Source organism: Heloderma suspectum, chromosome 7, assembly GCF_057233095.1.
Source record: "Heloderma suspectum isolate Gila_16-S chromosome 7, 16-S_ref, whole genome shotgun sequence".
Classification (NCBI taxonomy): domain Eukaryota; kingdom Metazoa; phylum Chordata; class Lepidosauria; order Squamata; family Helodermatidae; genus Heloderma; species Heloderma suspectum.
This window is the reverse complement of record NC_139464.1, coordinates 37167966-37183439: the sequence shown is the minus strand read 5'-3', so window position 1 is coordinate 37183439 and position 15474 is coordinate 37167966. Positions and strand designations below refer to the sequence as shown.

Below are 15474 nucleotides of genomic sequence, written 5' to 3'. Positions count from 1 at the left end.
GTATGTTTTTACATAAATGGTTTGTATAATGTAGTTTAATGGTTTTTGATTTTTGTAAACTGCCCAGAGAGCTTCGGCTACAGGACAGTATAGAAATATAACAAATGAAATGAAATGAAGTCCTGGAGAGCCACCGCTGCCAGTCAGTGTCAGCAATACTGGGACAGAATCATAGAATCATAGAATAGTAGGGTCGGAAGGGGCCTACAAGGCCATCGAGTCCAACCCCCTGCTCAATGCAGGAATCCAATGGTTGGAGGGACCCTCCCACCAATGCAGGAGGGACCAATGGTCGGAATGAGTAGAAGACAGCTTCCTAGGTTTCTATGTTGCTGTGACAAATGCTTCATGGAAAAGGTGGGGTTTAAGGATGTAGCAGACACAGCGACAAGCAGGGGTTCTGCGAGGCACATGGGGCAGCAAGGGAGAAAAGGTGGAGTCTTCTGAAGGAGTGGCAGACCTTCAGATGGCAGAGCAGGAACAGCAACCGTCATGGGCAGGGAAGTATCGGGATATAAAGGTGCAGGGATAAGGGAACGCAAGGTCATGGAGGGCTTTGAAAGGAAGGACTGGCCCTGCTCCTATGCTCTAACAGCAGCCTGGCATGCAGAAATTAAGCAGGTAATGCTTTTCCTATAATTCATTGCCAGGCCAGGAAAAGCATCACCTGCTAAAATGTCCTTGTGTCAGGCTGAGGTGAAAGGCATGGGTCCACAGCCAGTTCCAAAAGGGGAAGCCCCAGCTATAGGACACAAAATGGAAGGAAAAGAAGCAGCCCCCTATCCCTACCCAGGTCTCTGGTTCAGTTAGATTAACATGCCTGAAGGAATAAAAACTGCAAGAACGCAGAGCCTGTAAATGCATTCTGAATATTTCTGACCAAATAGCAGCGCTATTATCAGTATTTCAGGAGACAGCGGGAGCTTCTGACAGAACATGCCGATTCATTTGCCTATTTTAAGAAATGTAGAATCAGCACATCAGCAAATAGGTGGCTCGGTGATGAAGGGAGTCTTTAGAAGTCCTTCAATGACAATTAGAAGGAGCGGCGGGGGGGCGAAACTAGACAAATATTCCATCTTGCTTCTGTTTATGCAGAGGTGTGAAAACACTGTTTTATTTTTCATTTGGTGTGAGTTCTATAGGACTGAGCAAAAATGCCCCTCAGGCAGTGAATTTTGGGGGGTGGAGCATTTTAATTTAGTTTCTTTTCCAGGGGGAGAGACCAAATGTACAGGGGAATTCACTGCCACCATCTGGACTTCCTCCTTGCAATGGACAGCTAAGAGCTGCCATTCTCCTTTCCCAGAAGCCCCTGGTAACAAAGCTTATGATCACACGGTGTCTCCCTAAGGGCTTTTGGGAAAGGAAGTGGTGGCTACCAAGAGACGTTCCAAGCAGGGGCAGCAAGTTTCACCCTGTAAATGTCACCATTCTATCCCCAAAATGTGTATGGTGGTTTCAATCCACTTCTTACCCTCTGCACTCCTGAAACGTATGCTGAAGTTTCTCATACGAGAACTTGCAGCTCAGCATTAGGGTTCGTTTTGCTTTCTGTTTTAATAAGCTGCCAAACGTAAAATGCCAAACTTCCAAAATGTCTCCAAACCTCCCAAGCTGCTTCCCCCCACCCTTTCTCGCTTGCTTTCACATGGATACTCTTGCAAATGTGTGAGCTGAAATTGGTTTCCTGTACTGGACAAGGCTGGAGTGGTCCATAAAAGGGAGAGCCTTTATTGACTCCTTGACATGGACAGCTCACTACCTGGTTAAGGTTAGATACACAACTCCCTGTAACCTCCACAGGGTGGAGTGTGGTTGGGGGTGTGCCTCTTAGGACAGCCCATCTCAGAAGTATAATGAAACAGGATAGCTTCCCGATGCCCCTACAAGAGTACTCTGCTAACTGCCTGTTGTTTTGTCAAAGTCCTAGGACAGGAAACTCCCTTGGATCGTTGACCCGATAGCTCAGTGGTACTGAACCTCTTTCAGCCTGAGGGCCGAATTCTATTTCAGAGAAGCTTTCAGGGGCCACATTCCCATGGTGGGTGTGGCCAAAGGCAAAAGGGGAGGGGCTAACAGCAAAAAGTGTGGGGCCAAAATTCCAAAAATACCAGCATATTTTAGCTTACAGCTCTTGCTGCCAGGAGCTAAGCCATAGGAGAGGCATTTCTCCCTTTTAGAATGGGAGAAAAAACTGCAGAAAAGCCAGGAAACCACCAAATGATCAGTGGTTTGGGGGAAAGAGCGTGGGGCACGGGGAAGAAGGTATGGCCTTCTGGGGGAACCCCGGAGGGACAGACTGGGATCTCAGAGGGGCCAGATATGGCTCCAGGTTTGAGGTTCTGCACCTCTGCAATAGTTTCTAGGTGTCCTCTCCCTCTTGATGGAACCCAGACATCTCCCTGGTTTAATGGGGAACAGCAGGAAATGAAGCAGCAGGGCTGACAGCTGAAGCACAAATGGAGGAAAATATACAGTGACAACAGTCTGACAGTGTCTTGATTTAGGTTGCCTTTACGCTAAAGAAACCCCCCACAGTCCTCCTGTTCTGAAGCCTTTCCATGTTTACCATGAGCTCCTAGACAGCAGCCACATGATTGCTGAAAGGGGAAGCTTTTAATTCTCAAGATTCCATAGAACTCAATGAAACAGCACCATCTAATGGCTGTTTTAATCATGTAACATTCCAAGTTAAAAAGATAGTTCATTAGTTCCAGATCTGTTTGAGATGAAATAACCATAAAATACCTCTGGGTGTGTCCTGGAGGTTCACAATGTCATCTAAAGGACCCACAAACGTCCGTGAGTGAGCAATCTCAATAGCAGGATAAAAGCTCCATGTGAAGGAGCCCTTGAAGTGTCTTGTGTATGAACAAGCACCAAGTGGAGGTTAATGGGCTTACTACACGTTACATGTAAATTCATGTAACTGAGTCCCAGCACTGTTTTTTAAAGTTAGATAGATGCTCTATAGACTATTTACATTTCTTCACAGATAAAAGGAAAATGCACAAGCAGAAAAAATATGTGCTCATAACACTACAAGGACAACAATTGCATAAACTTAATTTTAAATGAGCGAAGTCAAGGATCAACATTAGCAGACATCTTTGGTCTAATGTCTAAACTGCAATTAAAAAACACTGCAGCCTTCTGAACAATGCTGACATTATGCCCTTCCAGACTTAATAAAAGTAATACCACATCTAAATGAATGAACAGGATAGTATGCCCAAATGGGCAGGATCAATTTCGCTCTAGCCCCCTGATAAAAATTACAATAAAACTTTTAAAAAATGAAAAGTAGCTTTGGGAGAGGTTAATTTAGAACCACAGGGTAGGGTGGGGGGTGGGGAAAGACACGTAACCCACTGTGTCTCATTCCAGATTACACACTCCAGCGACATTTCCACCCCATAAGCTTCAAAAAATGTGCTTGCTAATGTGCACTTAGCCCCTACTATTTTAGCAATTCAAAGAATAAATTTAAATGGCCTAGCTTCATCCATGGGTTTTACCTTCTTATGTTGCAAAGTGGTTAACCATTACTCAAGCTTGTCTTCCAAACCACTCTGCCAGCAGAGAATACAGTTGCTTGCGGTCTTCCTGCCACAGTAGGTTCCCTCCGAAACCTCCTGCTGTGTTTTTTCTGTGTACACTGGGACGTAATTGCTCATAAAAGTAAAGGAGAGGAAAGGTTAGGAATTATTTTGGTGCACTTACTGAGTTCTGCAATGCTTCCCACACGCGTCGCAAGCAATGATTGCTCGATGGTCCGTAACTCTGATTGGCTAAACATTTGGACTTCCCCTGGCTTATTTGACCTTTGCTGGTCTTTGTGAAGATTCAGACTTTCTGGCAGGCAAGGAACACCTGGAGTTAAACGAGAGGAAAAGAAGAAAGAACGTTCAATGCCATTTTACAATCCAAGCAATTGCAGCTTTTAATTTTATTTTTTTAAAGGATGTTTCTGAGGGCTGTTCAAAGCTGCCCTTAGTTGAAATTGCTTTACACACAGAGTCTCAGCATTGGTCTATCCATCCCAACAGTATCTACTCTGACTGCCAGTGGCTCTTCGGGATTTTAGGCCGAGATATTTCCCAGTCCTGCAGACTTAGGACCCTTTTTAAACTGGAGATGGCAGGAACAGAACCTGGGACCTTCCATGTGCAAAGCATGTGCTCTGTCACTAAGCCATGGCCCCTTCCCAATCTCTCATATTATTTCTCCTGTACATGTTCCTAAGGGCCAAAGCAGGCATAACTTTTAAGACATAGCAAGCAGCTACGACTTGTTCTTTATTTACCCTAGTGTAATGGCAGGGCCCCTGATCCAGATTGGGACCCTAGTGTGGGGGTAGGGGGCTTTAACCCTTTCCCCCTATTGTGGTCCCAATCCTGATCAGCGGCCCGTGCTTGCATCAGCTTGCAATTTATAGTGTAAATTTAGTTTAATGGATCACTATTTTGCAACATATATTGGTATGTGCTGATACCACTTTATAAGAAACTGGTACAGGCACATAAGATGTGCCTGTCTGTACATTAAAATTACAAAGATCCACACCTTCTAGCTACTTTCCTACAAGTAACTTCTTAGGAATACATGTAGAGCAAGGTGGGTGGGTGGGGACCTTGGCTCTCCAGTTGCTTGCACTACAACACCCATCATCTCTGACCACTGGCCATGTTGGCTGGAGTCGATCTGAGTTTTGGAGTCCAACAACATCTGGAGGGCCACAGGTCTCCCACCCCTGATGTATTGTGCTGTGAAGTGCTGGCTTCATGCACAGTGCTGGCCGCCACTACTTGAACCTTTTGGTTAAAAGGTGAGATAAAAATGTGGTTGGTAAATGAGTGAGCAAGCAAGTAAAAGAATCAATCTATGAACCAGTCTTCACTTTCATAACTGCAAAAAGAAGTCTAAATATACATCCAGAAGCAGCGAAATACAAGTTCCTTCACCCTCTCCTCCCTGTTTTCCAATCTTGCTCTTGATCAAAGGAGGAGCAATTCAATTTCCCTAGCCCATAAATATTTGCCCCTTCTCTAATGAGAATGCCAATATCGCTGCTTGTGAGGAACTCAGTCTTGCTTGTAATAGTTGCAATGTGTATACCTCTGGGGGGAAAGTAAAGCTCTTGATGCTCCTGCACAGCAGTTACTACCACACATTTCCCCAAAGATAAAGATTTGGGGCCTGTGCTGCCGAGTTGATCAGGACCCCTGAGGCAGCGACCCAGAACTGAATGAGGAGCCACTTCCTAAGTAGCTGACTGGCCAGTTATGTCTGGCCACTCAAAAAATTCAGCATCATGTCCTGCAGTGGTTTCCCAAAATCCTGCCTCCAGGGATCTTTTCTGACACAGTTTTGTCTGTCAAGCAAGAACCCTTGCACATGAGACACAGAATTCTGGTGGTTTCCAGGGAATTGTGGGGAATGTGTTGTACGACACATTCACAGAATGTGCAGGGCACCAGTTAAGCCCGCTTCATCTAGCTCAGCCTTCCCCAGTGTGGTGACTTCCAGATGCATTGGACTACAATCCCCACGATCCCCAGCCATGCAGGGGAAGGCTGAGCTAGCTGTTGCATTACTCTGTGGGAGAAAGGTGAACTCAGTGTAGAAAAGTATCCCATGAAACAGCAGAGTTTTGTGGCACCTTAAAGATTAACATATTTATTATTATGGCATATAAAAGTTCATGCACTACCATACACAGACTGTAGTCCACAAAAGCTTATAATACATTTGTTAATCTTTATGGTGCCACAAGACTCGTTGGTTGTTGTTTTTTGGGGCAACAGACAAGAATAGCAAAGGAAATGTGATTATGTGCATGCTTGCGCACTGCAAAAAAAGGGGGGGCGTAACAATATACAGAAACACTACAATAAAGGCTATACCTAAATATATATAACCACAAAAATGCTAACCAAATGTATTTAACATGAGTATAAATATAGAAGTTTTGTGTCTATAGTCAACTGTGCATATAACTATACAATTCAAAGCAGCTGTGATGAATTCACTGATCCAATCTGGCCATGCCATGAGTTCTGGAAGGCATTCAATTCTAGTCCAGCTCCAATGGCAAGTCAGTCCAATAACCATTATAGTTCCTCAGTCATCTTCTACATGCAGTCTGAGGCCATACAGTCCAGCAACACATACACCAAGCACAGCTGCTGACTGTATATGCCATCTCTCTGTTCTCACATCTCAACAAGGTGCCCTGGGCCCGCTTTATTATGAACCACACGCGTCATGTACTGGTCGAGTGAACCGGGTGTCGTGAACGCAAAATGCTGGCTTGCATGTCATGAGCTGTGCAGGCTCTCTCACTCGTGGCATGCAAGTTGGTGGTTTCCACTTGTGGAGGCACATGTTTCATATGACCAGTGCACCCTGTTCACAACTGTCTCTGCACCCACAGTAAATGGTGGCTGTTGATCATGTGTTCTGCCCGGAAACTGCTTGCAAGTGTAAACAAAGGAAAGAGAATTTAGATTAATTTGCAGATGGACTACATCATTAAAGGTGCATGATGGGAGTTGTAGGCCTTTTCTCTGTCTAAACATGCATAAGATTGCACCTTAAATCATAAAAACAGGCCCTGTTCAACATGATCCACCAAGCCAAATGCAGTGCACCAGCCATGTATGCATGGTTCACCAGGGTCTGGATTAATCTTCTAGTTTTGATGCCTACCTGAGACTGGAAGAATATTGATCAGCTACAATAAATTAGCTGCAGGACACGCAGCAGCACACGATACTTTCCCCATAGGACTCATTTCCAGAACGTAAGAACAGTAGGAGTTCCTCCTGAGCAGCAACAGAAAAATCCACTGTTTACCTTCCCCATATCCTAGCACATATGAGAGAAGACCCCACCTGCCTCCCAAGCCCTTTGCACATGTCTGAAGACTTGGGAGAAAGCAGAGCAGGAGGGGGTCACTTGCAACTACAAATAATGACAGGCTAGTAAACCGAGCCAACATTTGTGGATTCTTGATATTGAGTCTGTTTGGGGACAAGAAACAGCTGTCCAGACCGAAAGATGTCTAGAAAGTGGTTGTGTGAATCAGTTCTTGAGGGGTCACATTGTAACCATCTCCCCCCATCCTCTTTCCTTTCCTTTTTACAGATGAGAGCAAAAGCACATGTGGGATAAGCACAGAAGTTGGGAAGGATGTGAACCCACATCTATCAGAAATGTAGAGCTACATTAGCTCTCTTTAGAAAATGTTATGATTGGAAATGACCTGCTGTAACTGAAAACAAGCAACCCTGGACAAGTGATCACTGCATATGCCCACTCTCAGTTCACGGTCTTTTCTTATTTCAAAACCATCTTAATGAGATGTATATTTGTTATGCTTCAATTGCACTGTTTAATCTGACAAGTAGGTAGACATCTCAGGATTCCATAGTCTGAATATGCAAGCTGCATCTTCTGTTTTCCTGGCTATTACTGCCATGTTTTTTTCTGTTATTCTGAATCAAAGATTCCTGTGCAACATCTCTATAAATTCTAACTGTGGAATTTGTCCTCAAGTGTCACTGGAAAATTATGCAGATAAATGCCCTTTCTTTCTGCTTCCCCATTACTCATTATTATATGCTTCCTCATATACCCAATTAACTTCATTCCTTCCTCTTTGTACAGTGACACACATCTGGGCAGCACACACCAGGCCCAGTTGTTCAGTTTTCTCCAGAAACTCTGCACTGCTTCAGTATCATACAAGACTAACCTGGTTTAGAAGCCTGAAACTCTTGGGGCTTATACATTCATAAGACCACATGCTATCAGAAGAGGGTTCCTATCACATGGAGAATGGCAAAGACTGCATTTAGTCTCCACACCAGGAGAGAACATCTAAGCCAGCGATAAGCTACCCTTTTGGGCCATGGGAACACTGGACGATTTGAGAAACTGTCCTGGGCACCACCACAAAATGGCTGCCATAGGAGGCCTAGCAAAGGACAAGTAACTTGCCCAAAAGGCTGAGTACCAAGCAGAGGTGAGGTCTGGGGACCAACATATTGAGCAACTCCTTTGAACCCACAGTTTTCAACACAAACAGAAACTTATTTCACAGCAATCCCAGCTGCTGGTAAATGTGTTAATTACCAAAAAAAAAGTGGGAGGGGTAGGGTACCTTGGTGGGCACCAAGAAAGGTGTCCAGGGGTGCATTGGTGCCTGTGAGCACCCCATTGTCTACCCCTGCTCTGAGCAACTGTCTTACCAGAGACTCCTGTGGAAGGGGAGCTCCAAGGGCCAAGTATACCGCCATCATCTCTACCTGAGAAGGTAGCCCAGTCTCCTCCTTCTGACTCAGAAGACTCATCCCCAGAACCATTTGCAATGTGGGTTGGCACCCCTCCATTGCCACACCATGTTGAGAACAGAGGAGCTATGCCTACTCAAATTCAGGCCGCTTTTATTTGAGCAGGAATGTTTGCATGTTTAAATACTCCTGCTCTAAACAACCACTCCACTTTTAATTGTCCTTCGGTGAACAGGGAAGGTCATACCTGTAAACTGGAAGATAATCTGGTTCTTTTCTCTCTCCGTGCCTTTGGTATACCATAAATTACTAACACAAGTGTGTCTGGGCAGACTAGTTAACTGTGGAATAGTAACCTGTGTGTCCTACTTGGAGTAGATCCACTGAAACAGTCCTGACCAACTTAAATCCTATTTGTTTCAATAGGTCTACTCCAACTAGGTATTATGTCAGATTTTACCGTTTCCACAGCCTGATCAGGTGAAACACATATGCCCACTCAATTATTCCGTATAGAGCTGGGATGCGATAAGCCTGTAATCTGATAACTAACCCTTTTGCTGATTATATAAACTAGCCAGGAGACATGACCAATCCACCCCACACTCCAAAGGCATGATATCTCTGCAGCCACAGGAATTTTGCTCTGCCTGAAGCATAAATGACAATGGGAAGAGGAAAGAAAGAGGACAAGGCAAGATAGAACATGAATAATGATTAAGGAAAGGTCACTGTGTTCTGTGTAGAGGTAAAATTCTGTGGAAGTTGATGTCAGAATGGAATCAGATGTTACTTCTATTAATTGTAAATAACTAATTTACTGCTGCTGATAAAAAAGGAGCTATGGATGCAACTTCTCTACCCCATAATTCAACAGGAATTTTCTTTCATGCTGAGATGCCAAAGGAATGATCAATATTATTATTTTTCTCTCTACATTTGAAGTAGTTTAATCATATGGAGGGACTAGCTTATGTTTGGAGGGACTAGCTTATGAGGGAGGGACTTATGAGGGAGGGTCTTATGAGGAGGTATTTGAGGGACTAGCTTATGAGGAGGTATCAGAACTGTGGTGGGATGGATCATCATGGACCTTAATAGCCACCTGCCTCACCTCATTTGGCAGGGGCACCCAGAGGAGAGCCTCTGAGTATGACCTTAGGGTCGAGATTTGTATATATCAGAGGAGACGATCATTCAGGTAACCTGGCCCCAAGCCATTTAGAGCTTTGTAGATTAATAGCAACACTTTGAATTGGGTTCGGAAACAGATTGGCAGCCAGTGCAGGTGACAAAGCACTGATGTAATATGATTATATTGGACAGTCCCCATTAACAACCTCGCTGCCCTATTTTGGATCAGCTGAAGTTTCCAGACAGTTTTCAGAGACAGCCCCATGTATAACACATTGCAGTGATCCAAATATGAGGTTACTAGAGCGAGAATAAAGGTAAGAATATCTAGATTTATTCAACTATCCAGTATACTGGTAAATCAAAAAGAGATAATTATGCTAAGTATCAAGCCTCAACTAGACTTAGTTTTAAAGGTTCAGTGTAGATGTAATACACTGAATTCCTATAAACCAAATATTGCAAAGTGGGAGCATATGCACACTCACCTTCTGTTTCCTCTCTCTAGAGCAATGCCTCCCTGCCTTTATTAACTATGGTTTGCATTACATTTGCACAAATGCAAACCTTAGTCATGGCAAACTGGATTTAACTGAAATCATAGTTTGCAAATTCACTTTAAACTATGTTTTCAGTCCCTAGTTTATGAAATAACAATTGTTTTGTGATGGGAAACAAATGGAGTGGGGAAAATTGATTTGGACATGAAAGGAGGAAGGGGAAAGAAGCATGGGAAATCTGTGGCCCACTATTAATCTCTTGAATATGCTTACGGTGCAATCCTACACCTGTTTAGACAGAAAAGGTCCTACAATTCCCAGCATTCCCTAGCCACCCAGGCTGGCTGAGAAATGCTGGGAGTTGTAGGGCTTTTCTGTCTAAACATGCATAATATTGCACCCTTAAGAGATCAACAAGGCACAATCCTATGCATGTTTAGACATTTGCACTGGGCCAGCATATGAGCCAATGATTGCAAATGCATATATCATTTTAGGGAACAACTGTCTTGAATTATGTTTGTCTAACATGATGTAACAACGTGGCTACACTGTACTTTTATTTTTGTCATAACCCCACCCTCGCTTTGGTGACACAAAAGCTGTGGTAGACAATTTCCTGTTTAGCAACCGAGTACTATTAGAATTGAAAGGCAGTGTTGATAGTAAAACAAGAACATAGGAAAGACAGGTCCTTTCAGTCAACAAATGACTAAGCATGACTTGGAACACTTCTGGATGACACCTATGAACTAATGACCTCCACATTTTGAAAATAATGTTGCTCCCCCTCCCCACCCCACTTTTCCACATAGAGGTAAGCTGAGTAAGATACAACAAGTAGACTCCCCATGAAATCCAGCCCCAATTAAAAAAACAAACCCTGATCCCTTGTTGCGATATAATCAATTAAAGAAACCTGAAACTGCTTGCAATTGTGGTAGTATACTGCTTTGTAAAAAAAAGAAAAAAAGGGGGGGGGTTCCTATGGTCTTTAAATAAATATGAGCTAAGGACTGGGTTTGGGTCATCTAGAGACAAAACCACATTAAGGTAGATAGGAGGATTATTTGGAAGCTAGCTAGCTATTTATTTATTTTCTCTACTGCCCAATAGCTGAAGTTCTCTGGGCGGTTCACAAAAATTAAAACCAAGCAGCACACAATAAAACAATATAAAATATATAGAACATTAAAACCACAATATAACAATGCAACCATAATAAAACCTAGCAGCAGCGCAGGAGTTTAAAATACAGATTTAAAACAGCAAAGCTAAAAGTTCAGAAAGCTAAAAAATGCAAAAATGCCTGGGAGAATAAAAAGGTCTTCACCTGGCGCTGAAAGGAATACAATGTAGGTGCCAGGCGAACCTCGCTAGGAAGCTCATTCCACAGCCGGGGTGCCACAGCAGAAAAAGCCCTCCTCCTAGTAGCCACCCGCCTCACTTCCTTTGGCAGGGGCTCACAGAGGAGGGCCGCTGACGATGATCTTAAGGCCCGGGCAGGCACATATGGGAAGAGGCGATCCTTCAGATAACATTTAAAGCCCTTAACGGCTTGGGGCCAGGTTAATACCAGCACTTTGAATCGGGCCTGGAAATGGACTGGCAGCCAGTGCAGCTGGAAAAGTACTGGCATAATATGAGCTCGCAGGCCAGTCCCTCTTAACAATCTTGCTGCCCTATTTTGGACCAGCTGAAGTTTCCGGACCGTTTTCAAAGGCAGCCCCACGTATAATGCATTGCAGTAATCCAGATGAGAAGTTATCAGAGCATGGATCACTGTAGCTAGGCTATCTCTGTCCAAATAAGGGCGTAGTTGGTATACCAGCCTAAGCTGATAAAAAGTGCTCCGTGCCACTGAGTTCCCCTGTGCCTCAAGTGACAGTTCTAGATCCAAGAGCACCCCCAAACTACGAACCTGATCCTTTAGGGGGAGTGCAACCCCCTCCAGAACAGGTTGAATATCACCTAGCCAGGCAGACGAACCACCCACTAACAGTACCTCCGTCTTGTCTGGATTGAGTTTCAATTTACTGGCCCTCATCCAGTCCATTACCGTGCCCAGGCCCTGATTCAGAACAGCCACTGCCTCACCTGGGTTTGATGAGAAAGAGAGGTAGAGCTGGGTGTCATCTGCATATTGATGGCACCTCAGCCCACACCTCCGGATAACCTCCCCCAGCGGTTTCATGTAGATGTTAAACAGCATAGGGGATAAAATAGAGCCCTGTGGAACTCCATGGCACAATTGCCATGGCACAGAGCAATAATCCCCCAGCACCACCTTCTGGAATTGGCCATCCAAGTAGGAGCGGAACCACTGTAGTGCAGTGCCTCCAACTCCCAACCCAGACAGCCTATCCAGAAGGATACCATGGTCGATGGTATCAAAAGCCACTGGGAGGTCCAGAAGAATCAACAGGGTCGCACTCCCCCTGTCCCTCTCCCAGCAGAGGTCATCCCACAGGGCGACCAAGACAGTTTCCATTCCAAAACCAGGCCTGAAGCCCAATTGAAATGGATCTATATAATCCGTTTCATTCAACAGTGCCTGGAGCTGTCCTACAACCACTCGCTCAAGCACCTTGCCCAGGAAGGGGATGCTGGCCCCTGGCCTATAATTGTTAACATCCTCTGGGTCCAGGTTAGGCTTTTTCAGGAGTGGTCTAATTACCACCTCTTTTAAAGCAGCAGGCACCACTCCCTCTCTCAAGGAGGAATTTACAACCTCCTGGACCCAGCCGGACATCCCCTCCTTGTTTGTTTTAATAAGCCATGAAGGGCAAGGGTCAAGCACACAAGTGGTCGATCGGACTTGGCCAAGCACCTTGTCCACATCCTCAGGCCTCAGTAACTGAAACTCATGCAATAAAACTGGACCAGACAGTGCTCTGAATGCCTCTACCAACGGAACTGCATTAATCGTGGTGTCCAATTCATGACGAATCTGAGCGACTTTATCTTCAAAGTGCCTTGCAAACTTATCACAGTGTGCCGCCGAGGGTTCTACTATCTCTCTCCCTGGCCCAGACTGTAACAGGCCACGAACCACTCGGAAAATCTCCGCTGGACAACCCTGAGAAGATTATTATTATTGTTATTATTGCATTTATATCCCGCCTTTACCGCCACAGAGTAGGCTTGATAGTGGGCTCTTACCTGTGTTCGGTTAGACTCAGCACAAGTTTTCCTCCACCTGCGTTCTAGCCGTCTCCCCTCTTGCTTCATTGCCCTCAGCTCAGGTGTATACCAAAGAGCTGGCCAGGCTCTGCTCAGAGGGAGAGGGCGCTTGGGCGCGATCATGTCAACCGCCCGAGTCATCTCTGCATTCCACAGAGCGACCTGGGCTTCGACAGGAGCACCAGCCATACCAGCAGGAAAATCCCCCAGAGCCCTCTGGAATCCATCGGAATCCATTAATCTCCGGGGGCAGACCATTTTAATAGGTCCCCCACCCTTGCAGAGGTGGAAGGCCGCCAGGAGTCTAAACCTCAGCAGGAAGTGATCTGACCATGACAAAAGGACAGATGTTAATTCCTCCACTTTCAGATCACCATCCTCCTGCCCAGTCAAGAAAACCAGATCAAGCATGTGTCCTTTTATATGCATTGGGCCGATGACATGTTGGGACAGCCCCATGGTTGTCATGGCGGCCATGAAGTCCTGAGCCGCCCCGGATACAGCGGCCTCAGCATGGAAGTTGAGATCCCCCAGGACCATCATCCTAGGGGTCCTCAACACCAAGTCCGAGACCACCTCCGTCAGCTCAGGGAGGGAGACTGATGGGCAGCGGGGTGGGCGGTATACCAACAGAATCCCCAATCTGTCCCGGGTACCCAACAACCATTTTTTGTGGCAAAGCAAATCACTCCTGTAATAGCATCCTTGGCTATCAGTAAAGACAACTGAGGATTTTACTAGTATGCAGAGTCTTACAGATTATAAAGAGTGCTTAAGGGCGCAATCCTACGCACGCCTAGTCAGAGGAAAAGGCCTACAACTCCCAGCATTCCCCAGCCAGCATGGCTGCCTGAGGAATGCTGGGAGTTGTAGGCCTTTTCTCTGTCTAAACATGCATAGGATTGCACCGTAAGGGAACAATCCTATGGCCACTAATCAGGAGCTAGACGGCCATAGGACAGGTCAGTTTCCGGGAACCGACCTCAGAGCCTACGCTCCAAGGTCGGTTCCCTGAGAACCGACCTTCCCCCGCCCCTGCGCTGCCTCGCAGGCAGCTTGGAACGGCCCCGCACTCTGCACTTGGAAGAGGAGAGCAGAGCGGCGAAAACAGGACATTCCAGGGCAGGGAAGGCAGAAATGCCGGTACAACACATCCTGTGTGTTGTCCGGCAGCTGCTTCCCCCGCTCTGCCTTCCTATGGCTAGACAGCCGAAATTGGCTGTCTAGCTGCAAATGCAGGGTGGCTGAAGTGCGGAGAGGACGATCCCCTCCGTGCTTCTCCTGCCCTGCATTGGATAGGCGGTTGCTTCCGAGTTCGGAGGTGGCCACCTATTTCGGTAGGATTTCTCTGTAAGCGCTGAGGGCCTGAACTATGCCATACCACACCTGGTTTCTCAGATGACATGCAGCTTGTACCTGCTTTGTTTGTTAAGCACACGTGCACACACAGAGAGACTTCTGTAGTTTTTAAATGTTTTACATAATAATTATCCAATACTCCACCCCCAATTTCATGTACAGAAGCCCACTGAAGTTGAATCCTACTTCAACAATGGTGATGGCATAGCAACCTCTACCACAGCTGACAAGCAGAGGGGAATGGATCAGGAGGAACAACTGTGGGGCGGCTGCCTCTGCTGCCCCCAGCAGTTACCGCCTGAGGCAGTTGCCTCACTCTGCCTAAGGGTAGAGCCACCCTGCTCTCTACAATACAATGCAATCATTTTTAGGACCAAGAACTCACAAACTGAAGGCTGGCCGGCTTACAAATAGCTCCACTGTTGAAAAGGGATCAGCTTGCTTTTTAACCACCCTCATGTATTTTCTGAAAAGTTTTCTTGCCGTGAGGGAGGTGAGGCTGGCAGACTTCAGGAAGTAGACTCTGACAGTGGATCTTCTTTGAAAGGCTTCTTTCACCACTGGCCTTGCAGTGCTTCCATGCCTGAGACATACCCCTGGGACTTGTACTGAGGAGTCATCAATAACAAGAGTTTGTGGAACAAATATTCATGAAATTGAGGTGGAATTCACTTTTCTGAGGAAGAATTGTGGAGGCAGCCCTAGGGCATCTGCTCAGTGGATAAGTCGTCCATCCCTCTCCCAAAGTTAAATTGTGCTTTACATTCCCACTTTACTGCATTTAGAATTACATTCAACTAAATTTTCTTATACTTAGGTACTCATGGCGTTTGTGAGCAGAAACATTGTAAGCACTACATTGTTTTGAAGTTACTTCAAAATTATTTGTTTTATTATTATTATTATTATTATTATTATTATTATTTTATATTCTGCAAGAAGCTGCAAGGTGGCTTTCTGGTTGTTGTTTTTAAACATGAAATTCTATTTTGAAATAA

At 45.3% G+C, this 15474-nt stretch overlaps 1 protein-coding gene across 1 annotated transcript in view; it reads right to left on the bottom strand.

Moving 5' to 3' along the window:
• ABTB3 (ankyrin repeat and BTB domain containing 3) overlaps positions 1 to 15474 on the bottom strand; it is a 353911-nt gene that overhangs the window by 136592 nt on the left and 201845 nt on the right. The window contains exon 2 of the mRNA XM_084809681.1: positions 3727 to 3876. Within this exon, the coding sequence (XP_084665807.1) occupies positions 3727 to 3876 (150 nt within the window). The remainder of the gene's footprint in view (positions 1 to 3726; positions 3877 to 15474) is intronic.